The 23,224-nt window shown below is 41.5% G+C and overlaps 1 protein-coding gene across 1 annotated transcript in view; it reads left to right on the forward strand.

The window, feature by feature from the left end:
* The window catches only part of LOC135221292 (serine/threonine-protein kinase haspin-like), a 73,299-nt gene that overhangs the window by 43,899 nt on the left and 6,176 nt on the right, over positions 1–23,224 (forward strand). Inside the window, exon 3 of the mRNA XM_064259101.1 lies at positions 11,948–12,081. Coding sequence (XP_064115171.1) covers positions 11,948–12,081 — 134 coding nt within the window. The remainder of the gene's footprint in view (positions 1–11,947; positions 12,082–23,224) is intronic.

Here is a 23,224-nt window from a genome sequence, read left to right on the forward strand (position 1 = left end):
CTCCATTTCTCCAACAACGACGGAGCCCCTGCTCACTAGGCGGGGGCCCCTTCGGTTGTCGGAATAGTAGCTGGCTCCGCCAGCCACCGGGGTAGGAGTCTACTAGTGGTCTCAAAGCTTGCCTACTACTACTACTACCTTCTTTCCGCTACCGGAGGGGAGCTTGCTTCCTTACCCGGGCACTCCTCTAGTAGTCGGAAGGGAGGCATGTCTTACTCCCTGTATGAAGTATACATGCTCCTTTTATAATTTTGTTGTTATTTTACTTTAACTGCCTCCTCCGTTCTCCGTCGTGGTTTATCTCTATCCTCACTAGGGTTCTCACCCTTCTGGTTGCTCCCCTTTTCCATCCCCGGTGTACACCGGAGACTCTTAACCAGATCGCCCTAGCGACCACACGTATTATGGTAGAGGGCTAGTTTTAGTATAACTTGCATGCAACGGAGTTCGTGTTTAGACTGTAAGTGTGTATTCCCGATACTCATGTATACTTCCACTTACAGGCTACCAATTGCCAGGAACCGGGCTGCAATGCAGTCCTCCAAGACCCCTGTGGCCACGAGGAGTGCAGGACCCACGCCCTGTGCGCCACTACCCATGGCGAACTGATCGTCTGGCACCACGAGGCATGCACCAAATGCTACGACCTCGTGAGTCAGCTGTTGGATGGAGTAAGTAGATATCAAGATAGTTACTTCCTCCATCATATATCTCTAATATATATCTTAGTTGTAAGCTATAGCTCCGCCGTTAGGGACTTCATTGGTCCTCTCTTTCAGGCTGCTGCTGTAAAGGAGGTCGCTCTGGCGACCCTGAAGGCTTGGGTGGGCGGCTTCGGCAGGAACGCCGCCAAAGGACAGCCATACATCCTTGACAAGAAGTTGGCTGTCCAGATCTTCCCCGGAGGGAAAGCGACGGGTTATGTGGATCCCGCCACAGCAGCTCCAGCCATAGCCTCCATTCAACGCGAGGTGCAGCAGGCCTTCGTGAACGTGTCGGGCCAGGACATCGTGCCGGACGTCGCCACTTTGGATATTAATATCGAGCCAATGGCGGTAGGTGCTGAAGATTTGTTAGTCGAGGTAGGTACTTCGGGCGCTCAAGGGTTTCCTTTGGGTGCACCTGGATCTTCTTCCCCTGTTCCTTCCTCCTCTTCTTTCCAAGGCTTCACGGGATCTGAGATCCCTACTCCTTCGCCTGCTGCTTCTGTGCCTCCTAAGGTAAAAGGACACAGAGAGCAGAAGACCCTCCAGAAGACGACATCCAAAAAGACGTCGTCTTCCTCCTCACGAAAGTCTTCGGCATCCTACTCCGGAGCAGTGAAGGCTAAGTCTGATTCTTCACATTCGAGAGGGTCGAGAAGCAAAGCTTCTAAGGAGAAGGTCCGCGCTCCGACTGAGCCAGTACCTTCTCCTGTTGCTGCCGGAACCACTCCAGTGACCCCTGCCGGGATCGCGGCACCTAGTGCCTTTGACCCCGCTACCTTTTCGGCAGGAGTCCTACAGCAAGTAGGAGAGATGGTTGGATCGCTTGGGACGAGATTTGAGCAAATGTTTGCTCAACTCTCTAGCAGCATCAACCAGTCAGGTCAATCCATCCAGGACCTCTCTAATCGTGTTCTAGAACACGATAACCGCTTTGCTGGCCTGAACCAGGCTCCTCAGGCCAACTTCCCGGTAGGAGGTACTGGTCTGGTCCAGTTGCCGCCTCATGATTCTCTTCCGGCTTTCTCTATGAACAATCCTTGGAGGGTAGCAGCTTATGCACCCTTCAAGGATGGTATGATTTCAATACCGGAGTGTGGAACAAGAAGGATCAAGGACTTCGAGTTCTACCCTCCCGGATTGACTCAGCCTTTCATAGAATATGCCAGGCTAACAGAGACAGCTCTCAATAGGGAAGACAAGATCCCTAGGGAGACTGTCCTGTACATGAGAGACCATGCCCAGAGGGAGTGGGTTCACTGTCTGGAGGATTGGGATTGTTCTAATACCAAACTCCAGGCCTTCAAGAGTCCCTTCACCATTTTTGCCACGGAGGAGGAGGCTTCACTCCCCTTTATGACAAAGATGGTGGAGACGACCCTTCATGCTGTTTTGAAGGATGAACCCATTCCACAGCTCAGGGAAGCAGAGCCCACATCACCTCTCTTCCCTGCGTTTGGAGAACTTTGGGAGAACCTGCCGGCTACTTTTACGGTAGGAAAGCTGAAACCGGACTGTGCCATGGATCAGTTCGGTGAAAAGCTACCTAGACTGCCTGATAGCCTCATTCAGGCAGAATTTGATGCGAGAACTAGGCTAGGGAGATCACTTAACTCCCTAGTCATAACGGAGATGGCTGCTCTCTCGTATGGTACGGAGCCTCTGTTTAAGATCCTGGCTAAGTCCCAACTTCAATCAGTTCAGGCAGATGCTTATGACTTCTTCATGGCTAGAAGAAACTGCCGTAAGCATGTGTTGCAAGAAGCCACCATTCGACACGAACCGAATAGGCTTCTTGCTTCCAACATGTGGGGTGCGGACCAGTTCCCAGAGTCTTCTGTGAATGAGGTGCACCACGAAGCTTCAAGGCTTAACCAAAGCCTTAGAGCTCGGTGGGGTATCTCAACCAAGAGGAAGCAGGAGAACCCCCCCTCTTCTGGTAAAAAGCTAAAGAAAACCAAGAGGTTCCAGCCATACCAGAAACACCAGCAGCAGCAGCACTTCTTCCAGGCCATCCCAGTTACCCAACCGGGTCAGCCTTCGACATCGAAAGCTCAGAACCAGCCTATCCTCTTGCTATCCCCCCAGAACCAACCCTTAACCTCGTACACCGTCTCCCCGGCTTTCAATTCCACGTTTGAAAGCCAGGCTTTCCCTACCTTTAATAGGTTCTCAAGGGGAAGCAGGGCAAGAGGTAACTTTCGCCAGCGAGGTTCGGGAAGGGCTACCAGCAGGGGTAAGCACTTCAGAGGAGGACGTGAAGGCCATCCCACACAGCAACAGTGAGGCTCCCCAGGTAGGAGGGGGCTGTTCCTCTTCTGTCACAGGTGGGGGTTCAGCAAATGGGCACAGAGCATCGTGCCAAAGGACTAGGTTGGAGTTGGATCAAAGATCCTCCACCAACCAAGTCATTTCTTCAACTGCCGTCAAAGGAATTGACAGATTATGCAGAGGAGCTCCTTCAGAAAGGAGTTGTGGCGAGAGTCAGGCATCTAAAATTTCAAGGGCGCTTGTTCAGCGTGCCAAAGAAAGGCTCTTCAAAAAGAAGAATAATCTTAGACTTGTCCCAGCTAAACTTTCATTCGCTGTCACAAGTTCAAAATGCTGACCATCTCGCAGGTACGGACCTTACTTCCCCTTGGGGCCGTCACCACCTCTATCGATCTTACAGACGCATACTATCATATCCCCATCGCGAGGCACTTCCGCCCATACCTAGGTTTCAAACTAGGAGACCAGGCATTCTCTTTCAAAGTGATGCCCTTCGGACTGAATGTAGCCCCCAGGGTATTCACGAAATAGCGGAAGTAGTAGTTCAACAACTGAGATCACAAGGGATAATGGTAGTAGCGTACCTCGACGATTGACTGATTTGGGCACCAACCGTCGAGGAATGTCTCAGAGCCACAAAGAAGGTAGTTCAATTTCTGGACACATTTTTTTTTTTATGGGGTTCCAGATAAACAAAACGAAATCCAGATTCACTCGGAGGACTCGTTTCCAGTGGCTAGGCATCCAATGGGATTTATCCTCCACAATCTGTCAATTCCGGTGATCAAAAGAAAAGAAATAGCCAAGTCAGTGAGGCAATTCCTCACAACAAGCAAGCTTCAAGGAGAAACCAGGAAAGAATCCTAGGTTCCCTCCAGTTTGCCTCAGTGACGGACGTCCTTTTGAAGGCAAGATTGAAAGATATAAATCGAGTTTGGCGCTCAAGAGCAAATGTCAAATCTCGAGACAAGTTGTCAGTGATTCCACAAATCCTTCGCAACAAACTTCGTCATGGGCGAAGGTAAAGAATCTGTCCAAGGTCAGTTCCCCTTCAATATCCTCCTCCAGCGTTTAATATTCACACAGACGCCTCCCTAACCGGTTGGGGAGGATACTCTCAATTCAAGAAAGTTCAGGGGACTGGGTCCACTCAGTTCCACCAGCTCCACATAAATGTTCTGGAAGCAATGGCAGTATTTCTTATCCTAAAGAAGCTCCTTCCCCCAAAGAAGTCTCATCTAAGGCTAGTTTTGGACAGTGCAGTAGTAGTTCACTGCATCAACAGAGGAGGATCCAAATCCAAACATGTGAACCATGTTATGATAGCCATTTTTCCCTAGCGAACAGGTACAAATAGCATCTATCATCCACCCACTTAGCAGGGGTAAGGAATGTAATAGCGGAACGCCTTGTCCCGTTCAGTCCCTCTGGAATCAGAGTGGTCTCTGGACGTCAAGTCGTTCCAGTGGATATGCCGGAGTGTACCTGATCTCCAGGTAGATCTATTCGCCTCACAAGCGAACCACAAGCTCTCTTGCTATGTGGCCCCCAACCTGGACCCTCTGGCCTATGCCACGGACGCCTTGTCAATAGACTGGAATCAGTGTAGAAGGATCTACATCTTTCCTCCAGTGAATCTTCTTTTGAAAGTTCTGAACAAACTCAGGACTTTCAAAGGACAAGTAGCTCTGGTTGCTCCAGATTGGCCAAAGAGCAATTGGTAACCCCTTGCTACTGGAATTGGGCCTCCGACCGTCGACGGATTACCCAACCCCAAACTATCTCAATCAGTACAAATGAGGACTGTGTTCGCTTCCTCAGGAATTCTCAAGACCCTAACTTTATGGACTTCATGAAGTTTGCGGCTAAAAAAGATGCAGATATTGATCCCCAAAACATCCTCCTCCTAGAATCAGATAAGAGGGAATCAACTCTAAGACAGTATGATTCTGCTGTCAAAAAGTTGGCATCTTTCCTGAAGGAAACAGACACTACAACCATGACAGTTAACTTAGCCATATCATTTTTCAGGTCTTTGTTTGAGAAAGGTCTAGCAGCTAGCACTGTTACCACTAATAAATCAGCTTTGAAGAAAATCTTTCAGTTGGGTTTTCAAATAGACTTAACAGAATCTTACTTTAACGACTAGCCCCACAAACCTATGCTAGACTAGACTTCTGAGAGACCTACTTCAGTTTCATGGTTTTTTTTAAATGACGTCCTCAAAAATAGCCTCGGACACTGACAAACTCGTCTTGCACATTTATGATGTTACTTAGAAAGACGCTATTTTTACTAAGCCTGGCCTCAGGGGCCAGAATTTCAGAACTGTCGGCTCTATCCAGAGATACGGGTCATGTGGAATTTCTCCCTTCAGGAGAAGTTTTGCTTTCCCCGAACCGCAGTTTTTTAGCTAAAAATGAGGATCCTCTAGCAAGGTGGGCACCTTGGAAAGTCATTCCTCTTCCCAGGATCCCTCTCTCGGTCCTGTAAGGACCTTAAGAGCCTTTCTGTCTCGGACATCCTCTAGATCCTCAGGTCCTCTCTTTATGAGAGAAAGAGGTGGCACCTTATCAGTAAAAGGAATCAGACAGCAGATCCTTTACTTCATTAAACAAGCCAATCCTGAATCATTCCCAAAAGCACATGATATCAGGGGGGCAGTAGCTACCTCTATTAATTATTTCCAACATATGAATTTTTGATGATCTTAAGAAATATACTGGATGGAAATCACCGACAGTCTTCAAGCGTCATTCACCTGAAGTCCTTGGAATCCTTAAAATTTTCAGCAGTGGCAGCGGTAAACATAGTTTTCCCTTCCCGACTCTGCCACAGTAGTTATAGTTGAAGATCTAGGTCTCCTTTCTACCTACCTTGTCTAACATGTCTCACCCTACTGTTATGCTCTACATGGTCCTCTAGCCTTAGCTGCTAGGATGATATTGGTGGAATGTCCCTTATTTTTTTCGCTAGGGACATCTACATACTGTACATATAAATGTGCTTCAGTGTTTCTACACTTATTTTTATGCTAGGGTAGAACACAATAACTTTTGTATATTTTGTATATATTAATCTAGTTTAGTGAATCTTCTTGAATATTTGTTTTGATACATTATACTAAGCTATGCTTTACCCTTCATTATATTAAGCTAGTTTTAAATACCTTTATATTATAAATTTTGTATCATAACTTTTGATTCACTTATATTATACTCTGATTTTATTTTATTGTTTCATTAAGACCCTCCATTGTCATCTTGTGCTGTTTCTCTGGTACTATTTCACAGGGCGACACGAACTGAGCCCAGAAAAGGGATTTTGACGAAGGAAAAATCTATTTCTGGGCGATGGGTTCGTGTCGCCCTGTGAAACCCACCCTTTTTACCCACCCTGCAGCCCAAGATGGACATCTTTAGAAAAGGAGACCATAGAGGCACTGCACTCCGCTTGGTGTGGGTATTAGTAGTAGTAGCGGGCGCATCCTCCTTTAGGATCGGCTCTCTCAGGTGGGAGATTTTGATGTGGGAAGTTCTAAATGGCAAAAGGTTCATGCTAGTGGTCTCACTCGCCCCTGTTACCATACCGACACTTCTTTTATAGAGTGAGCGAGTCAGTTATACTGACATCTTCTTGATTTTATTTTTTCTCTGGTATTTATTAGGTTATTTACCCTAGAAATAATGAACTTAAGGAATATTTCACAGGGCGACACGAACCCATCGCCCAGAAATAGATTTTTCCTTCGTCAAAATCCCTTATTTGTGCCTTTTCATATTAGGCGATTTATAGAGTTTCATATATTAAAATGTGCACAATTCCATGCAGAATACAACAAAAAATATTTGAAGGTTGTAGCATTTCTGATTTTCGAAATATTTGCATAAAAATTACGATAAATAGAAAAAAACTACGTTTGGTCAAATTTGACTCGACCGAAATGATCAAAAAACACATTTGTAACATAAAACTCTTACAGTCCAGTAATATTCAATCATTTATCTTCACTTTAAAACAAATTGGAAGTCTCTAGAACAATATTTAGATTTATGGTGAATTTTTGAAAAAAACTATTTTCTTCCCTCCGCCCACCGATTCTCGGCCGCAAATCTCCGAAATGCGTAGGTCGCATTCTCCTAATATTTGTGCCTTTTCATATTAGGCGTTTTATAGAGTTTCATATATGAAAATGTGTGTAATTCCATGCAGAATACAAAAAAAAATATTTGAAGGTTGTAGCATTTCTCATTTTCAAAATATTTGCATAAAAATTACAATAAACGGGAAAAAAACTACGTTCGGTCAACTTTGACTCAACCGAAATGGTCGAAAAACGCATTTGTAACATAAAACTCTTACAGTCTAGTAATATTCAATTATTTAACTTCACTTAAAAACAAATTGGAAGTCTCTAGAACAATATTTAGATTTATGGTGAATTTTTGAATAAAACTATTTTCTTCCCTCTGCGCGCCGATTCTCGACCGCAAATCTCCGAAATGCGTAGGTCGCATTCTCCTAATATTTGTGCCTTTTCATATTAGGCGTTTTATAGTTTTTTATATATGAAAATGTGCGCAAAAACATGCAGAATACATCAAAAAATATTTGAAGGTTGTAGCATTTCTCATTTTTGAAATATTTGCATATAAATTACGATAAATAGGAAAAAAACTACGTTCGGTCAACTTTGACTCGACCGAAATGATCAAAAAACACATTTGTAACATAAAACTCTTACAGTATAGTAATATTCAACTATTTACCTTCACTTTAAAACAAATTGGAAGTCTCTAGAACAATATTTAGATTTATGGTGAATTTTTTGAAAAAAACAATTTTCTTCCCTCCTCGCGCCGATTCTCGGCCACAAATCTCCGAAATGCGTAGGTCGCATTCTCCTAATATTTGTGCCTTTTCATATTAGGCGTTTTATAGAGTTTCATATATGAAAATGTGCGCAAAAACATTCAGAATACAACAAAAAATATTTGAAGGTTGTAGCATTTCTCATTTTCGAAATATTTGCATATAAATTACGATAAATAGGAAAAAAAACTACGTTCGGTCAACTTTGACTCAACCGAAATGGTCGAAAAACACATTTGTAACATAAAACTCTTATAGTATAATAATATTCAATCATTTATCTTCACTTTAAAACAAATTGGAAGTCTCTAGAACAATATTTAGATTTATGGTGAATTTTTGAGAAAAAAACAATTTTCTTCCCTCCGCTCGCCGATTCTCGGCCGCAAATCTCCGAAATGCGTAGGTCGCATTCTCCTAATATTTGTGCCTTTTCATATTAGGCATTTTATAGAGTTTCATATATGAAAATGTGCGCAATAACACGAAATATTTGCATATAAATTACGATAAATAGGAAAAAAAACTACGTTCGGTCAACTTTGACTTAACCGAAATGGTTGAAAAACGCATTTGTAACATAAAACTCTTACAGTATAGTAATATTCAATCATTTATCTTAACTTTAAAACAAATTGGAAGTCTAGAACAATATTTAGATTTATGGTGAATTTTTGAGAAAAAAATCAATTTTCTTCCCTCCACGCGCCGATTCTCGGCCGCAAATCTCCGAAATGTGTAGGTCGCATTCTCCTAATATTTGTGCCTTTTCATATTAGGCATTTTATAGAGTTTCATATATGAAAATGTGCGCAAAAACATGCAGAATACAACAAAAAATATTTGAAGGTTGTAGCATTTCTCATTTTCGAAATATTTGTATATAGAAAAAATATATAAATCAATTTCAACATTTGGTCAACTTTAACTCGTCCGAAATGGTCGAAAACTGCAATTGTAAGCTAAAAATCTGACAGTATCGTAATATTCCATCATTTTTTCCGCTTCCGCGCTCACTCTGATACCCCCCCGGCACACGGAAGACGATTTTTATTTTACTGCTTCAGTTTTTAAGGGTCAAGGGCAACTACCTTTCTCAAGATCCAAAGTCTTAGGTTAACCCTAGTAGCTCCTTAACCCCAAGCTGAGTAGCCGAGAGAGATTCCTCCTTTTTCACTGGCTTCTTGTGGAGGAATGCCTCCAATCGCTAGGATCTATATCTGTATGTCTGGAGTCGAGCCAGTATCTTTTTCGGGAGATCTTTGCTTTGGAACAGCAACTCAGATGTAAGGCTATTACTTCAGAGGATATTTGTCAGCCGTATGCAAGACTGCTGTTATTGGTGACGTCAAGAGGGTTTATCTTCACTCAGAGTTCCTGTTCAGAAGATAAAAGCTTTTGAATGTTTTTCAGAACAGAGGAGGTTACTTTTATTGATAAAAATGAGGTGCTACAAGGCTTACTTGTGTCTAGTTTGTCTGAAGGATGCGCACCTCTCTTTGCCATTAGAGTCCTTGGTGTGATTCAAGAGCTCGGAGTGTCTTGTTCACCCAGGAAACTCAGATCTCCTACTAGGGACCTTACTATGGTACTGAGCATGGGACCATACTCTGGTACTGAGTATTCTCTCCCAACCTCCTCTGAGCCCATGCATCAATCACCCCCCAGGAAACTGACTCTGCAAACAGTATTCCTTCTGACCTTGGCTTCCTTGGAAGCGTATGAAAGCTTCAGGGTCCCATCAAGCACTGCGTCATTACGGAACGTCTCGTTTCTTAAAGGTTAGGTGTCATAGAATTCATGTTAATACAGGCCAGACTAGGTCAAGAAAGAGGTGTCCTAAAACACAGTTTCAGTTTTCTACATGAGGTGTTTAGACACACCAACTCATTGTCAAGTTCTCCCACGGATTGGGTGCATGCTGAAGCACATGGGACCAGAAGAATATGTTCCTTCCTGGCTCCTTAAAGTACTTATCTGTTCATAGGATTTAAATGCTGGTTCGTGACTGCCTCAAACCACTTTCACTTTCCTCTGTGGGAAGGGCGTTGTCCACAGATCCTTGGACATGTTTTCCTTGGGTCCAGTGGTGACTGTTCAACAAGTGTGACTCATCCAGTGCCCCTAGCAGCACAGTTTGTATCTTGCCTAAGATGATTGTGTAGAGTAGGGAATGAGGAAGTTGACTGGCCTCTTTTCTCTCCTTTTTCTCCTTTCTTCATTCGTATGGGCAGTTTGAAGAATAGACACATCATACACTGGAACTGACTTGATGCAGGTGAGCGTTGCAGCCATGCTGTTACAGTACATTTCATGCAACATACAAATTTGCTTCTCATTAGCTTAAACTCCTCTCTCCAGCAAGGAGAATGAGGAGTGGTGACAAACCCATTTCTTGTGGCCAACATGGTTTGTTACCTGAACAGATATAGTTCTTGTGGATTTCCTTGAATACAATGAATCTGGTCATGTTTCATTGTATTTGAACCCAGTAGACTGAGCTATAGATATCCACATATCTGACATCCCAAAGGCTTAGGTCTTCTTTAGTAATCTAATTTCCGAGGAGAAAGATTTCGTTTGCCGAACCTCCAGTCGGTTCGGGATTCTCATACCTCCCTCCGAGTCCATCGTATTGTTAAGACCGAAGGTTTGTTCCACGTACTATGAACAAATGAAAATTTTTTTATTAATTCGTATTTTTCATAGCTAAAAAACCTGAGGTCTGAACATAGACTGCCCACCTCTAGCTGCCCCTTTTACATTTCGTCCTGGTTAGGAAAAAAGACTGGTGCGTCACTGGATTCAAATGCACTCTTTCTATGTTTCCACCTCAACTATGCATCAGATGCCAGATGCCACAGATTCCTTGCATTTACAATCTTTGGTTGTTTTTTAACTGGTTTCCAGCTGGCACCAGATGATTTATCATATTGTTAAGACTTCAGGTTTATCATATTGCGGCCATGGTACATCTATATATAGTATGTTTAGTTTAATTTTGTTGCACAATACTGTTAATATAGTCTTTCAGCAGATTTCTAATGGATGTTTGTGGCAGCTTAAAGTGAGAATTTCAGTGTATTCAGGATATCATTTCTTGTAATCACTCAGCAACTTCATTTTGATTTTAAGTTATGATGGGGGCCAACTGGCTAAAATTAAGCTAAGAAATTTATGAGAACTAGATAAAATCAAAGATACATAAAACATTAATATCATAATACAAATATGTTCAATATAACAAATGCAAAAGCTGATCCATCTCTCCCCGAAGGGGCAATATCGCCTTGGGAGGCAGACCAGTATTACACATAACGCAGCCGATGACGAAGCAGAGAAAAAGGCATGAGGCACATCTATGGCAATTTACATCTACCCAAAGGAAGGTCAAGATGCTAATCATGGAATCCTGTCTAAAAATGTAGACATCCATGGGACTAATGGGCTGGATAAATATGAATCAAACCACAGGCTTAGGTAAAATAACCAGCTTGAGGGGAGGAGAACAAAGCAAAAGTCAACTCTCCAAGGTTGTTAAAGAAAGGCTGGTGCTTCACAAGGTTCCAAGCCCAGTCGGTGACCAGCATCCACCTCGTATAGGAATGAGTTGCCCGATGCCACAGATTCCTTGCCTTACAATCTTTGATTATTTTAGACCGGTTTCCAGCTGGCGCTAGAAGATTATCCTATAGTTAAGGCTGAAGGTTTGTTAGCTATGAAAAATACAAATTATTAAAAAATTTCCCTTTTTTGTACTTTATCTTTACTTGCTCAGGTATTTTTAACATTAAATTTTTAAGCTGGAGAAAATATTTTCCAATTATATTTCTTAGTTTCTGTAATAGATATATGGTATTTCTAAAAACAAACTTGGCTTTGCTTATAATATAAATAGGAATTGAATGATTTTCAAATATCCCCTTTAATTGATAATTTTTTTTCACTGTGTTCATTTTTCATAAATGAATTGGTTTATACTTTATGAATGACCGGTTCTGTGTATCTGTCTTAGACAATTTTTTGTTTATAAGATAATTTAACTGGATAAAACTATACATTAATGTTACTGGTAATTTAAATTGTTTTCTTCCCCCTAGGATCTGAAAATGATCGCCCTGATATCTTCCCAGACACCCAGTTACACATCGTACTGGAGTTTAGCCATGGTGGAAGGGATTTAGAAGGCTTTGTATTTAATAATGCTGGGCAGGCTCATGCTATATTCCTCCAGGTTAGTTGATTGACAGGAGTTATCTAACTAAATTGAATGTAAGATAAAATAGTGTGTTCTTTGTTATGAGGCTTGGTTTTGCTAATTTTACTGTAGTAACATTTGATTTACTGAGATACTGTCATACTACATATATAAAAAATTGAGAAATCAGACAGCCTTTGCATTATGTATAATGTGGTTCATGACGAATATTATGGAAATTTAAAGATGATCATCCCTGTAATAGCCTGTTAGTAGGTACATAGTTTCACATTCCTTCTAGTATATTGATATTTTGTAGTGATAGTCAGAACTTAAGATTTATTTACTCATAAGGTATGCTTGTTGCAGATGTTTTTATCTTGATTTGGATTTATATAGCATTTGGAAAACCAAAACTTTTATAGAGGGGGATCTCAATTGTTTTCACCCACTAGCATGATTAAATTGGAAGTATAAAAAAACAGATTTCATGGTTACTAAGTAAGGCAAGTACAGGCAGTCCCTGGTTATCCGCGATTCGGTTTTGTGGCGCTTGTCTAATGCCGATATCTGGATATCAGCACTGATAGTAGAGTGTTGGCACTGATACATACACAGAGGTGCCATTAACCAGTTTTCGGCACCAAAATCCAGCTACTGACACTGATTAGTGCTGAAAATTGCCGTTTATCAGTTATCGGAGATCCATGTCAACTACTTTGAAGCAGGATCCTTATAGTCAAAACTTATAAGGTCTTTTCTTTGAGTCCCAGGCTCCCTTTTATAGCAAAGGCTATGGTTGTTGAACTCATCATGGAGTCATTCTTTTTTCCGAACTTTAGATGGAAATGACTAGAGATGACCTAGTGAGCCAACTGCTTTACTTGATTCAAGGCTGTTCCTCACAGGCATCCATGGAAAGTACTTTGAAGCAGGTTCCTTTAGTAGTTGGAACTATAAGGTGCTTTCTTTGAGTCCCAGGCTATAATTAAACTTACAGGAGGGGTTCTTGAGCACAATTAACTCATTTTTGTTGAAGAACCTAAGTTGTCTGGCAAAGTTGCTAATGCCAGAAGGATGTTGCTGTTGCTAATTTTCTCTATCAACTCAAGATCCCTTCGTTATCAAAGGCTTATTATTCTTGAACTTGTCACAGAAGTCATTCTTGTTTTGAAAGAGTCGAGTCGGGGAGCTCTAGAAGCTGATTTTGACAACAACCAAGGGAGTAATTTACAGCCTTGGCAGCATGGATTCTCCCAGACTGTTCTCTGTCTCAGCAGGACAAGTCATGGATTTGAATCATCCTCCCATCAGAAGTCCATCAGCAAAGGATTTTAGTCATTCTTTCAGGGAGTTGTCCTACTGCCAGCAGGAAAGCTTCAACAAGGTAACATTGTTTGCCATTTTGGCTCAGGAAATGGTAACTGTTTGCAAGAAAGTCACTTGGTAATTTGGATAGAAGAGTTATCAGCTTTCTTTCCCAGACAGTTTCTCAGAGGAGGGCTTGCCTCTGGGAACTCTGGAAATCCTGAATGGAGATTGGACCAGAGCCATGTTTGATAGAAATAATCAGGGTCTGCTTCTGACTGCCCTATTTGGAAACAAGCCTATATTGGAGACCCAAGAGGTAGAGATTGCCTTGGTTTTGCGGTCATCTATTTCTGTTGCCCAAGGTGACGGCAGGTTAGTGACTAACTTTCTGGCATCCCATGACCTCAAGGATACTTACTTCCACATCCTAATATATTCATCCTTGATGAATACCTGTGAGCAGGAAAGGTTTTCCAGTGTCAAGCTTTATTTTTTCCTGGCCACCAGTCCTCAAGTCTTTTTCCCAAACAGTGGTAGCATGAGTGCATCACTCCAGCATATGACTTTGGAGGTATCTGGATTATTTGTTGGTAAGAATAGTAGAGGCAGAGGAGGTACATCAGAACCAAATGTATTTGTACTTTTGAGCTTTGAACTTGAACAACTAAGTTTTCCAGCCAATAACTCCTTTGTGGGTGAGATATACAGTTTACTGTGGTGCTGAGGCACATTTTGATCCCAGTTGATTAGGCTGTGCATATGCCATTTAATATTTGACATCGGAAAAAATCTCAGATTCTGTTCCAACTGGGAGAAGTTACACCTCATTGCTTCAATAAGAGCTACATACCTGAGGTTTCCCATTGACAGGTTAGCTGGCCTGGTTTGTATAAACATAAGACAAGATTAGGAAATTCCACTCCATGCTGTAGCAGTTCTGTTACTATGCCGATTCCCTGGCTAAGCTGTGATGGTCCCTGAACAGTCAACTTATGTCCCTGAGAGAAACTGGTCCCACCCAAAAGTTTGACTGTCATTCCAGTTGCATCTGTCAGCTATGTCATTTCCAGATGATCAGTTTGTCATAATTTGGAGAGGCCCTGCATGATTTTCAGTGATGACAAGACCCCATTCATCTGCTCTTGGGAATTCTCATATTTCCTATCCCTCTGGAGATTTTAATGTTGTCAGATGTGCCCAACCGCAGGTGGAAAGCACACTTTTTGAACCAGGTGGCAACAGACTCATGGTTAGTGCAGGATGCAAAGCAGGTCATAATTATTTGAGGAGCAGGAGTTCCCAGGCTGTGCAGTCTTTGTTTGGGCAAAACTGTTCAGATACTGTTCCAAGGTTTGTCCTTTGGAAGACACATGGTAATATACAGTCTCAGCTGTAGGAAACAGGTTCTGCCATTAGAGTTGTCCATGAATTTGTTATGTAAGGCTGTTTGAGATCAGTAGGGCACCTGATTGGTAGATATGTTCACAAAAGCAAATGATATGTAGGAAATTATGCAAATACTGAATTATGTAGCTTTTATTAAAGTATGCCATTTTAGTTATTCAGTTTGAAAATCTATAGCAAACTTTGAATGCATGCTCTGGCCAAAATTTACATCTAGAAAGACCAAAAAAAGTGCGTTTATAATCTCCAGTAAAAGTTTCAGAGTAACAAGATTTTAGGAACTGAATCTTCCATTCGCAAATTTTATCACATTTTCTTGGTTTACTCACACTACCTCTGATATAATAAACATCACCTTATTTTCCACTGTCACTGTAGTTCAGTTCTACTACTATCATTGTCATTTCCAAATAAAAGCCTGTGTGCTACTTCATCATCAAGAGAAATCTTCTCCCTTCATGGCATTCTGATATTACTGAGAATATTCTGTAAGTTGGAAGTCCAAAGTTGCCAGTTGTCACTAGAATGTGGAAGAACGCTCTTTACAGTTATGGGGAAATGTGTTATCTGTTATAAGCTGCCTAACTAGAACCAACCAAAAGAATGATGACTACAGATCAGTCTCCCCCCCCCCACACGGTCATTGGATGGAGACCTCTTAGTGAATGAGATTAGTCCCTCTCAGCAAAAGGGTTAACTCATCTTTATCCAGCAGCCTGGAAGTTGATAAGGAGGATGCATTTCTAGGACATCTTTGGCCTATACCCTCTGCCTTTTGGCCTCATCATGCAGATGGACTAGCTCAGGGCATCCTCCCAAACAGAGGTGGTACTGGGTGCTCCCCTCTGACTGCAGCAAGAATGGTGATAGAAGATCCTGAGAGTTCAAACACAAGGTAAGCTTCTCATGCAGTCAGGCTTCCTAAGTTATCATGGCAACCTTACAAAGTCTGAGCTTCATGCTTGGTGGTTGTTCAGATATTGCAGTAGGCAGGCCTGGGCTTTGCAAAACTCAACCAAACTTCAACTATCAACTTTCATGAAGCCAGTGGATGTCACTTAGGTAGTTGGTGCAGTAAGAGTGCCATTGTAATCTAATTGATTCCACTGTTCCTGTGATATCAGACTTTCATCAGCTTCCATCATTGTTGAGGGTTGACAGTCACCTGTATTTATGGGGGTATAGGGTGGAAAATGCAGTCATGAAAAAATTCATGGAGCTTTGTATGGGAGAATTTGTATACAAAATATTTTGTCAAAATTCCTCTTACCAAAAATGTTGATCCATACAAGAAAATGCAATATTTCTTCTGTTTTCATAAATTTCGATAATTTTTGTCACATAAATTGTGAGCAATGGCATCTATAGAGATTCCATGAGTTGCAGGAGGGAAGGTTCTCAGCTTACCACCCTTCAGTGCGAGCAGAAACATGATAGAGGGTACACGTTCGATTTTTACCTCTGATATTCGCTTGCTTTTATATCTGTTTATCTTTGTTTTGGCAAGAATTTCATCATGCCAAAGAGGAAAAGACAAGCAAAACATCTCGCTAACATACAGAAGAAGAAAATTTGCTCTAATAAGCAGAGAGAGAGAGATGCATAGGAAGGAGTGCCCCGTCTCACCAGACGCAGTGCCCCAGGCTACGATCTATGAGCTAAGGGATCTTCATTTATGACTAAATTATGATAAATAACATAGTTTTTGTTTATTAACACCCAAAAAGAAATATAAAATTCATAATAATCATTATTTGTTAACATTGCCTTTGTGAAAATACAAAGAAAAACTTGGAATGCCTGCATCTCAAAACTATACTTATTGACCTTCAAATTCGATTTTCTCCATTTGTTTTAAAGGTATAGCATTGAAATTTGGTATAACTCAGAAAGACATTATAGAACAATCAAATGAAGCTCTTTTATCCATTTTTTTTTCTAAAAATTTTTCTCCAGATTTATAGGGTTTATTTTTTTCCTATAATGAAAAAATTCATATCTAGCAAAAAAAATGACATTTAGAAAAAAAACTCTTCATTAGATTGGAGGTCTACATCAGGTCTATATATGGTAGCAATCCCAGGTCTAAATACAGTATGGTCCCCAATTATGCAAGAATTTGGTCGATCCACGGCCTCGCAGAATTGGAAATTCGCATATTTTGAAACACATACCTTATGGGAATAATTCCATGAGGGCCAAGGCAAACGGCAACCTACCCAGTCAAACTTTTTTATACTACCCATTTTCAATACTTTCTATGTACAATACTGTAATTTTTTCTAATATGAAATTGTTCATGTGAATAAATAAAACATTAACACACAGGATGGCGAAAACTCCCACATGTAAACAATGCCACCATTGGGTGCAGTTAATTCCTTTAAAAAGCTTATTGGATGGAATTTCCTCTACTTATCCTCTGCCAAAAAATCATTCAAACTCCTCTATCTCATCCTCCGTGAAGAGTTCTTCAGCTGTAGGAAGGCTTTGTGAACCGTTTCGGGTAGTGGCGGATCATACGTTTCTTCACTCCCGTTAGGCCTAACAAACTTGGTTTCGAGCGCGTCTCAGTGTCTTTGCCTGGCACGTTCACTATGTAATCATTTTCATATAAATTTATTCTGCAATAAAAAAAGAACTTATGAAAATTCAAAATTTGACATGAAATTACAATTTCTTAAAAAGAATTGATAAAAATTCAAAATTCAACATGAAATGACAGTTTCTTGAAAAGTTTATGTCAAATTATTCTCTCTCTCTCTCTCTCTCTCTCTCTCTCTCTCTCTCTCTCTCTCTCTCTCTCTCTCTCTCTCTCTCTCTCTCTCTCTCTCTCTCTCTCTCTCACAAACACATCTGCTTCTCTGTTAATCACTTTTACCGGTCATTTCATCAAAACCTATTTCAATAATAGAAAAAAATAAATGATCAAATGCCTAATAGTTACTCAAAACAAGTTAACCTAGAAAAAAAAAAATCTTACTTCATTCAGCACTGACGGATTTCAGTTGTCAACTGCTGCCAAAATGGAAGTTGCTCCTTCCTTCGTCTTTAACTTAAGAGCAAGCTTTTTAGTTTCGAGAAAATAGGTCTTCCCTTTCGACTTCTAGGCAGATGAATACATGATGTGGATGATCAGAATACACTCCGCAGATCTGAATAATATGTATGGCGATGATGATGATATTGATTATTCATACACACTGCGCTATGACGTCACAAATGCGTGCGGCAGAACGTTCCGTCTTTGTTAATGGCTGAGCAGGAAAAAACTCTCAGATACCAGCAAACACCCCCCACATCTAAAATACTTGGAAAGACAATAGATTTGATAAGTTTTGTGGCGCGTGACTTCCAGTCTTTGAACAGCTTCGTAAATAATTCGGGACTGGACTGTATTAAGTATCAAAGGAGGAGATAGAATTTGAAAAATGGTTATTTTCAGGATAAATTGCCCTGGCGTCACAAAACCAAAGGTCAGAGGCAAAAATCATATGCAGTTTGGAGATATCCCAAGTCACCATATTAAGGGGTATGAATATCAAAGTCCTGTCCTTAAAAAATGGCATTAGCTGGCCAGCCCCCCTAAGGGCCATATGTAATCCCTCTTGCGAAATGTTACATTGAGGTCGGAGTGTGGTTGCTTTAGATGATTTGAAGTTGTTGATCCTGCTCTTTCAGGAGGTTCCATGAAGGTTCTTCAAGCCATTGTATGAATCTCTTTTGGATGTATTATTGTTGGACTTCAGATTGAGGATGGTATTTTTACTAGCATTTGCATCGAAAGGCAGGTCAGTGAGCTACAGGCACTGCTGTGTATAATTATATATACAGGCGGTCCCCGGGTTACGACGGTTCCGGCTTACGACGTTCCGAGGTTACGACGCTTTTTCTTAAATATTCAATGGAAAAATCCGTCCTGGGTTACGACGCTTGTTCCGAGGTTACGACGCTGACGCTTCCGACGCTCCGAGTTAACGACGCTTTTAAAAAACGCATACTATGATAAAAATCCTTTATAGTTTAGCACAGTATATTAATAAAAATAAGTTTCTGGTTAGATTACAACAAAAATTTTGAGATTATGATGATTTTCGACACTTTTTATGTTGTATTTTTCTATGTTTTTTAGTGACGCCTCATATGCGGAACTAGTTTCCGAGCGAATGAATACATACTAGTTTTGTACATGCAACTTCCCCGGCAGATATATACTTAGCTTATGTCTCTCTGACGTCCGACAGAAATTCGAATTTCGCAGCACACGCTGCAGGTAGGTCAGGTGATCTACCCCCCTGCCGCTGGGTGGCAGGAATAGGAACCGTTCCCGTTCTAGAACCAGATTTTCTCTGTCGCGGTAGTGTCAACATATGTTGTTGCTACCTCCTGACTTGATTTTCGTTTTTCATCACGCCATCGATCTTCTGGGCTGTCTTTTGCAGGGAAGTACTGGGTCTTTGGTTCGGCATACGCTTTTATTAACTTTTTAATGAATTTGGCTTCGAAAATTTCGAAGAGTATATGACGTGTAACTACCGAAAATTTTCGGTAGCACTCACATAGTTTGCAAGAAAGGGAAATATTAATATTTATTCATTAATATGTGGTAATAAGTGTTTAGAATTGATTGAGGAAATATACTGACTTCCTACTTTAGGGAGTCAGTAAAGCATGTAACTAGATACGTTTCTTTTAAAAGTTTTTTAGAAACTCGTACTAACGAGCAATTAGAGTATTAACAGTACTAGTAGTGTTGCACCTCCTATCACCTTCTTACTTCGCAGAAACTTCAAATTCATAATTGCAATTTGAAGACAAGGATTGTGGCTCAAAATGCGAGCTATTGAAAGGTAAGAAGTGATTACTAGTGTTCCCCATTGCAGTGGAGGGTGCGTCTGATCGCTCTGTCTCGCTCCCAGGCCTAGACCTCTTTCAAGCTCCAAGCCCAGGGGAGAAGGAGGGAATGTCGAAAGCCGTAAGGGGTTTCAGAGAATCCCCACCGGTCAGGCGTCCCCTCGGCAGGTTCTGTAGAGCGTCCCAGACTGCCAAGGATAGCCATTGAAAAGGCATCCTTAAAAAAGTGCGTCTCTTCATCTTACATCCGAAAAGACGAAGAATGTATATGTTCTGATGATCTAGCGCGTTCTCTGAAAACTAAGAGAACACGAGGCAAGAGCCAGCCAGGAACTTAGGAAGCCGCGTTCCAGCAAGCTAGCGTGAGCCACGTTCCAACAGCCAGCAGCGAGCCCGCGTTCCAGAAAACAGACTAGCGCGAGCCGCGTTCCTACAACCAAACGCGAGCCGCGTTCTAGCAACTGAGCGCGACCGCGTTCTAGAAAATTTTTCTTGGCGCAAGGCGCCTTCAAAGAGACGAAGCGCCAGCCTGGCGCAATTGCAACAGAAAAACAGACGGCTAGAGCAAGGAGCCTTATAGTACAGTGGCAATCAGAACGATCCTTCCATTGAACGTTTCCGGGCAAGAGGCTCTTTCTAAAAGGGGTCTAGTAGGCGCTCGGAACTATCAGGGCGCACGGGACCTTACCACACAAGCGAACGTTCCAGGAGCGAGTCTCCTTTCTAGCGTGCGGAACATTCCAGGCGCGCGGAACTATCCAGGCGCTAGGCGCAAGGAGCCAGGCGCCAGAATATTCCAAATCTTCTTAAGAGAGAGAGGTCAGTCGCGAGGCTCTCTTTGAGTAATGCGGACACACCCTCCTTTCATTCATGCTCTTCCCTCGTTATGAAGAGGCAAGCGCTTTGGGAGTTTTTCTTATAAGAATCTCATCGACGTTTGGGTATGATGGCGGATTGGAAATATCTACTTCCTTCCGTAAACCCTACAGACGAACAGGAATTCTGTCTCTTCCGCGATTTATGAGGAAATCACGAAGATTAAAGAGTTCCTGGATTAACTTCCTTCCTTAAGGAGATATATATACTCTTTCTATCATTCTATTAACGAAAAGAACGAAGACAGTAAAAATTTTTCCTTTATCTGCCTCGGCAGGGAAGAAGGTAGTAGAGTATCTGCTGCATGAGAATACGATACGGCAAATCACACATACCGTAGTTACTTCTTTGTAGAGCAACTCAATTATCAGTATCCTTCCAGGAATTTCCTAGGAAGGACTACGCTTAAAGGGATTGTTAAGACAACACCTACTTAGCTTCTAGATTTATCGAAGTCTTGTTTCGCTTAAATATGCATTAATAAGAACTTCCTGAAGTTCAATAATAATTTTATAAGATTCCTTTATTTAATGGAGTAGCTGGCAACTCTGGAAGAGTAAGGCCAGACGGCTAACGGAGACTGCTATCGCGCCTTAGAGACCAACGCAGTAACATGTAGGTGTCGGTCATGAGTGGTTGGTTACATGTCTCTCTCCTGCGGGATGGTGGAATAACTAACCGTGTCTCTCCCCTACAATCGCGGTTTTAGCCTCGGATTGAGGGGATAGTTAAGCAAACACATAAATAAATATTGTCTGCCTTTTGCTAAGAAGCTTTCAATAAGAAAGATATTACAACCTTTCAATGCTGTTTACCGTAGTAAACATTATTAAAGGATTCTAACGCAGCGGAACTCTATATTATATGATGCTCTCATGCTTACGAAAGCATGGCTTATTAGAGTACATGCTTAGTGAGAAGATGAATGTAGTAGAAGAGAATTCACTTTAAGACTACGGTATGGTCAAGTCTTATGCGCATACCGAGGTTAACTACAGAATTCCTAGTATCCTTACAAAGGTTTCCTAGATTAATGCTGTTTACCACAATGTGACAGTATTATAAAGGAGTCTAATACGGCAGAGCACGAAATAATATAATTCTCTCATCCTTTCGAGAAACGCACACAACCTTTTTAGAATCGGATATTTGCTCAAGAGAAGATGGGTGAGTCGGATGGGAAACATTCTCTTAGTGGCAGAAGTTGTTTCCCTGAATGGACTATACTACGTATATCAAAGTTTTTTCCTACTAAGAACGAATTAACACGTGAAGGATGTCGGGTACCATAAGGGCACAGATGTTCTGGCACATAACCTTAAAAGAACTAGAAGGAAGCGTCAGAAGCGCCAGCCTGGCGCAAATTGCGCAGAAGCGCCAGCCTGGCGCAAATGCGCCAGAAGTACCATCCAAGATATTTTCTCGTTTAGCGAGTTATTAACCTAAGAGTCCAGTAGTGGTTGGTTTGGTTGTTTGCGTTCTCACCTCGGTGGTCGCGGTTCGATTCTCGGCCATTCCATTTGAGGAGTGAGAGATGTGGATTTCTGGTGATAGAAGTTCACTCTCGACGTGGTTCGGAAGTCACGTAAAAACACCATACAAACAAACAAACAAACCAGTAGCCTCTCGGAGGCTCGGTAACAGCAAGATTCGTTCCTGGATTTCGTTACCCATTTAATCGGAAAGGAAAAGGGGTCGCTTACAAGGAATGATGAAATGATTTTTTTAATCACTTAGGCCAATTCCACGACTCTCTCATATCGCAAAGAGCATCGAGAATCTCTTTTTTCGCCCCTGTTCGCGTTAACAAAAGAGAACCTATTTGGGAACAGACACGGAACGCAACGATCCTTAAAGGTTCGATGCAAGATTTTGCATGTTCCGTGAGAACATTCTCGATCGAAGATAATAACTGTTAACATATGTCTAACATTTATGAAAAGAGTTTTGAGAACCTGCGGAAAGTCTTCATAGATCTCTTCGCAAGGTAGAAGACGGACCAGGCTTTCCTATAGACTGCTTCCTTTCCTCGAACCAAGAGAGGTAGCAATATACGACATCTTTAATTTAAAGAAGGGGAATAAACCTTTAGTCTTTTTTCCCCTTAGTTATAAATCTTAACAGATATTAAGATAAATGGGCGTCAAAGGAAGAGAGGATGAATGCCTCATTTTGGCCCCTTAGAGAGGTTGGATTCACAGAAGTCACGTTCTTATCACAGCATGTTTCGTAAGGCTTTTCCAAGGGTATCTGGATATTCTATCAGAATCTAATTATAAATAGACCTGAAAAACCTCTCCACTCTGAGTCTTTCCACGTGCAGACTGACCAGAAGTGGACATGAATGAGAGGATTTCAAGGTAAATGACAATAGTCATGGCTAAGACATAGAATTGCTGCAGATCGTGCTAGATGGAATGAGGAAACTGTCCTCTTCCCGATACCTCTGTGAACCACATAGCGAGGTTTTTTCTTTTTTTTCACTTTCAGAGGAAAGAATCACCTACGTATATATCTGCTATCAAAGAACGCAGTAGTAAAAGGCTATACTCTGTCTCTACAAGGGGGAAGGGGGAATTAGAGATAACACAGGATTAAGATCTTCGGGATCTATACGATAACCGCAATACGACAAGAGTAGGATATCATGTACTTCGAATGGAATTTTTTTTTGTGGCCACAGATTTCCGTGTTCCGACAAAATGGAACTGCTCCTCATCAAACTTCTTGAGGA

This window comes from Macrobrachium nipponense, chromosome 2, assembly GCF_015104395.2.
Source record: "Macrobrachium nipponense isolate FS-2020 chromosome 2, ASM1510439v2, whole genome shotgun sequence".
Classification (NCBI taxonomy): domain Eukaryota; kingdom Metazoa; phylum Arthropoda; class Malacostraca; order Decapoda; family Palaemonidae; genus Macrobrachium; species Macrobrachium nipponense.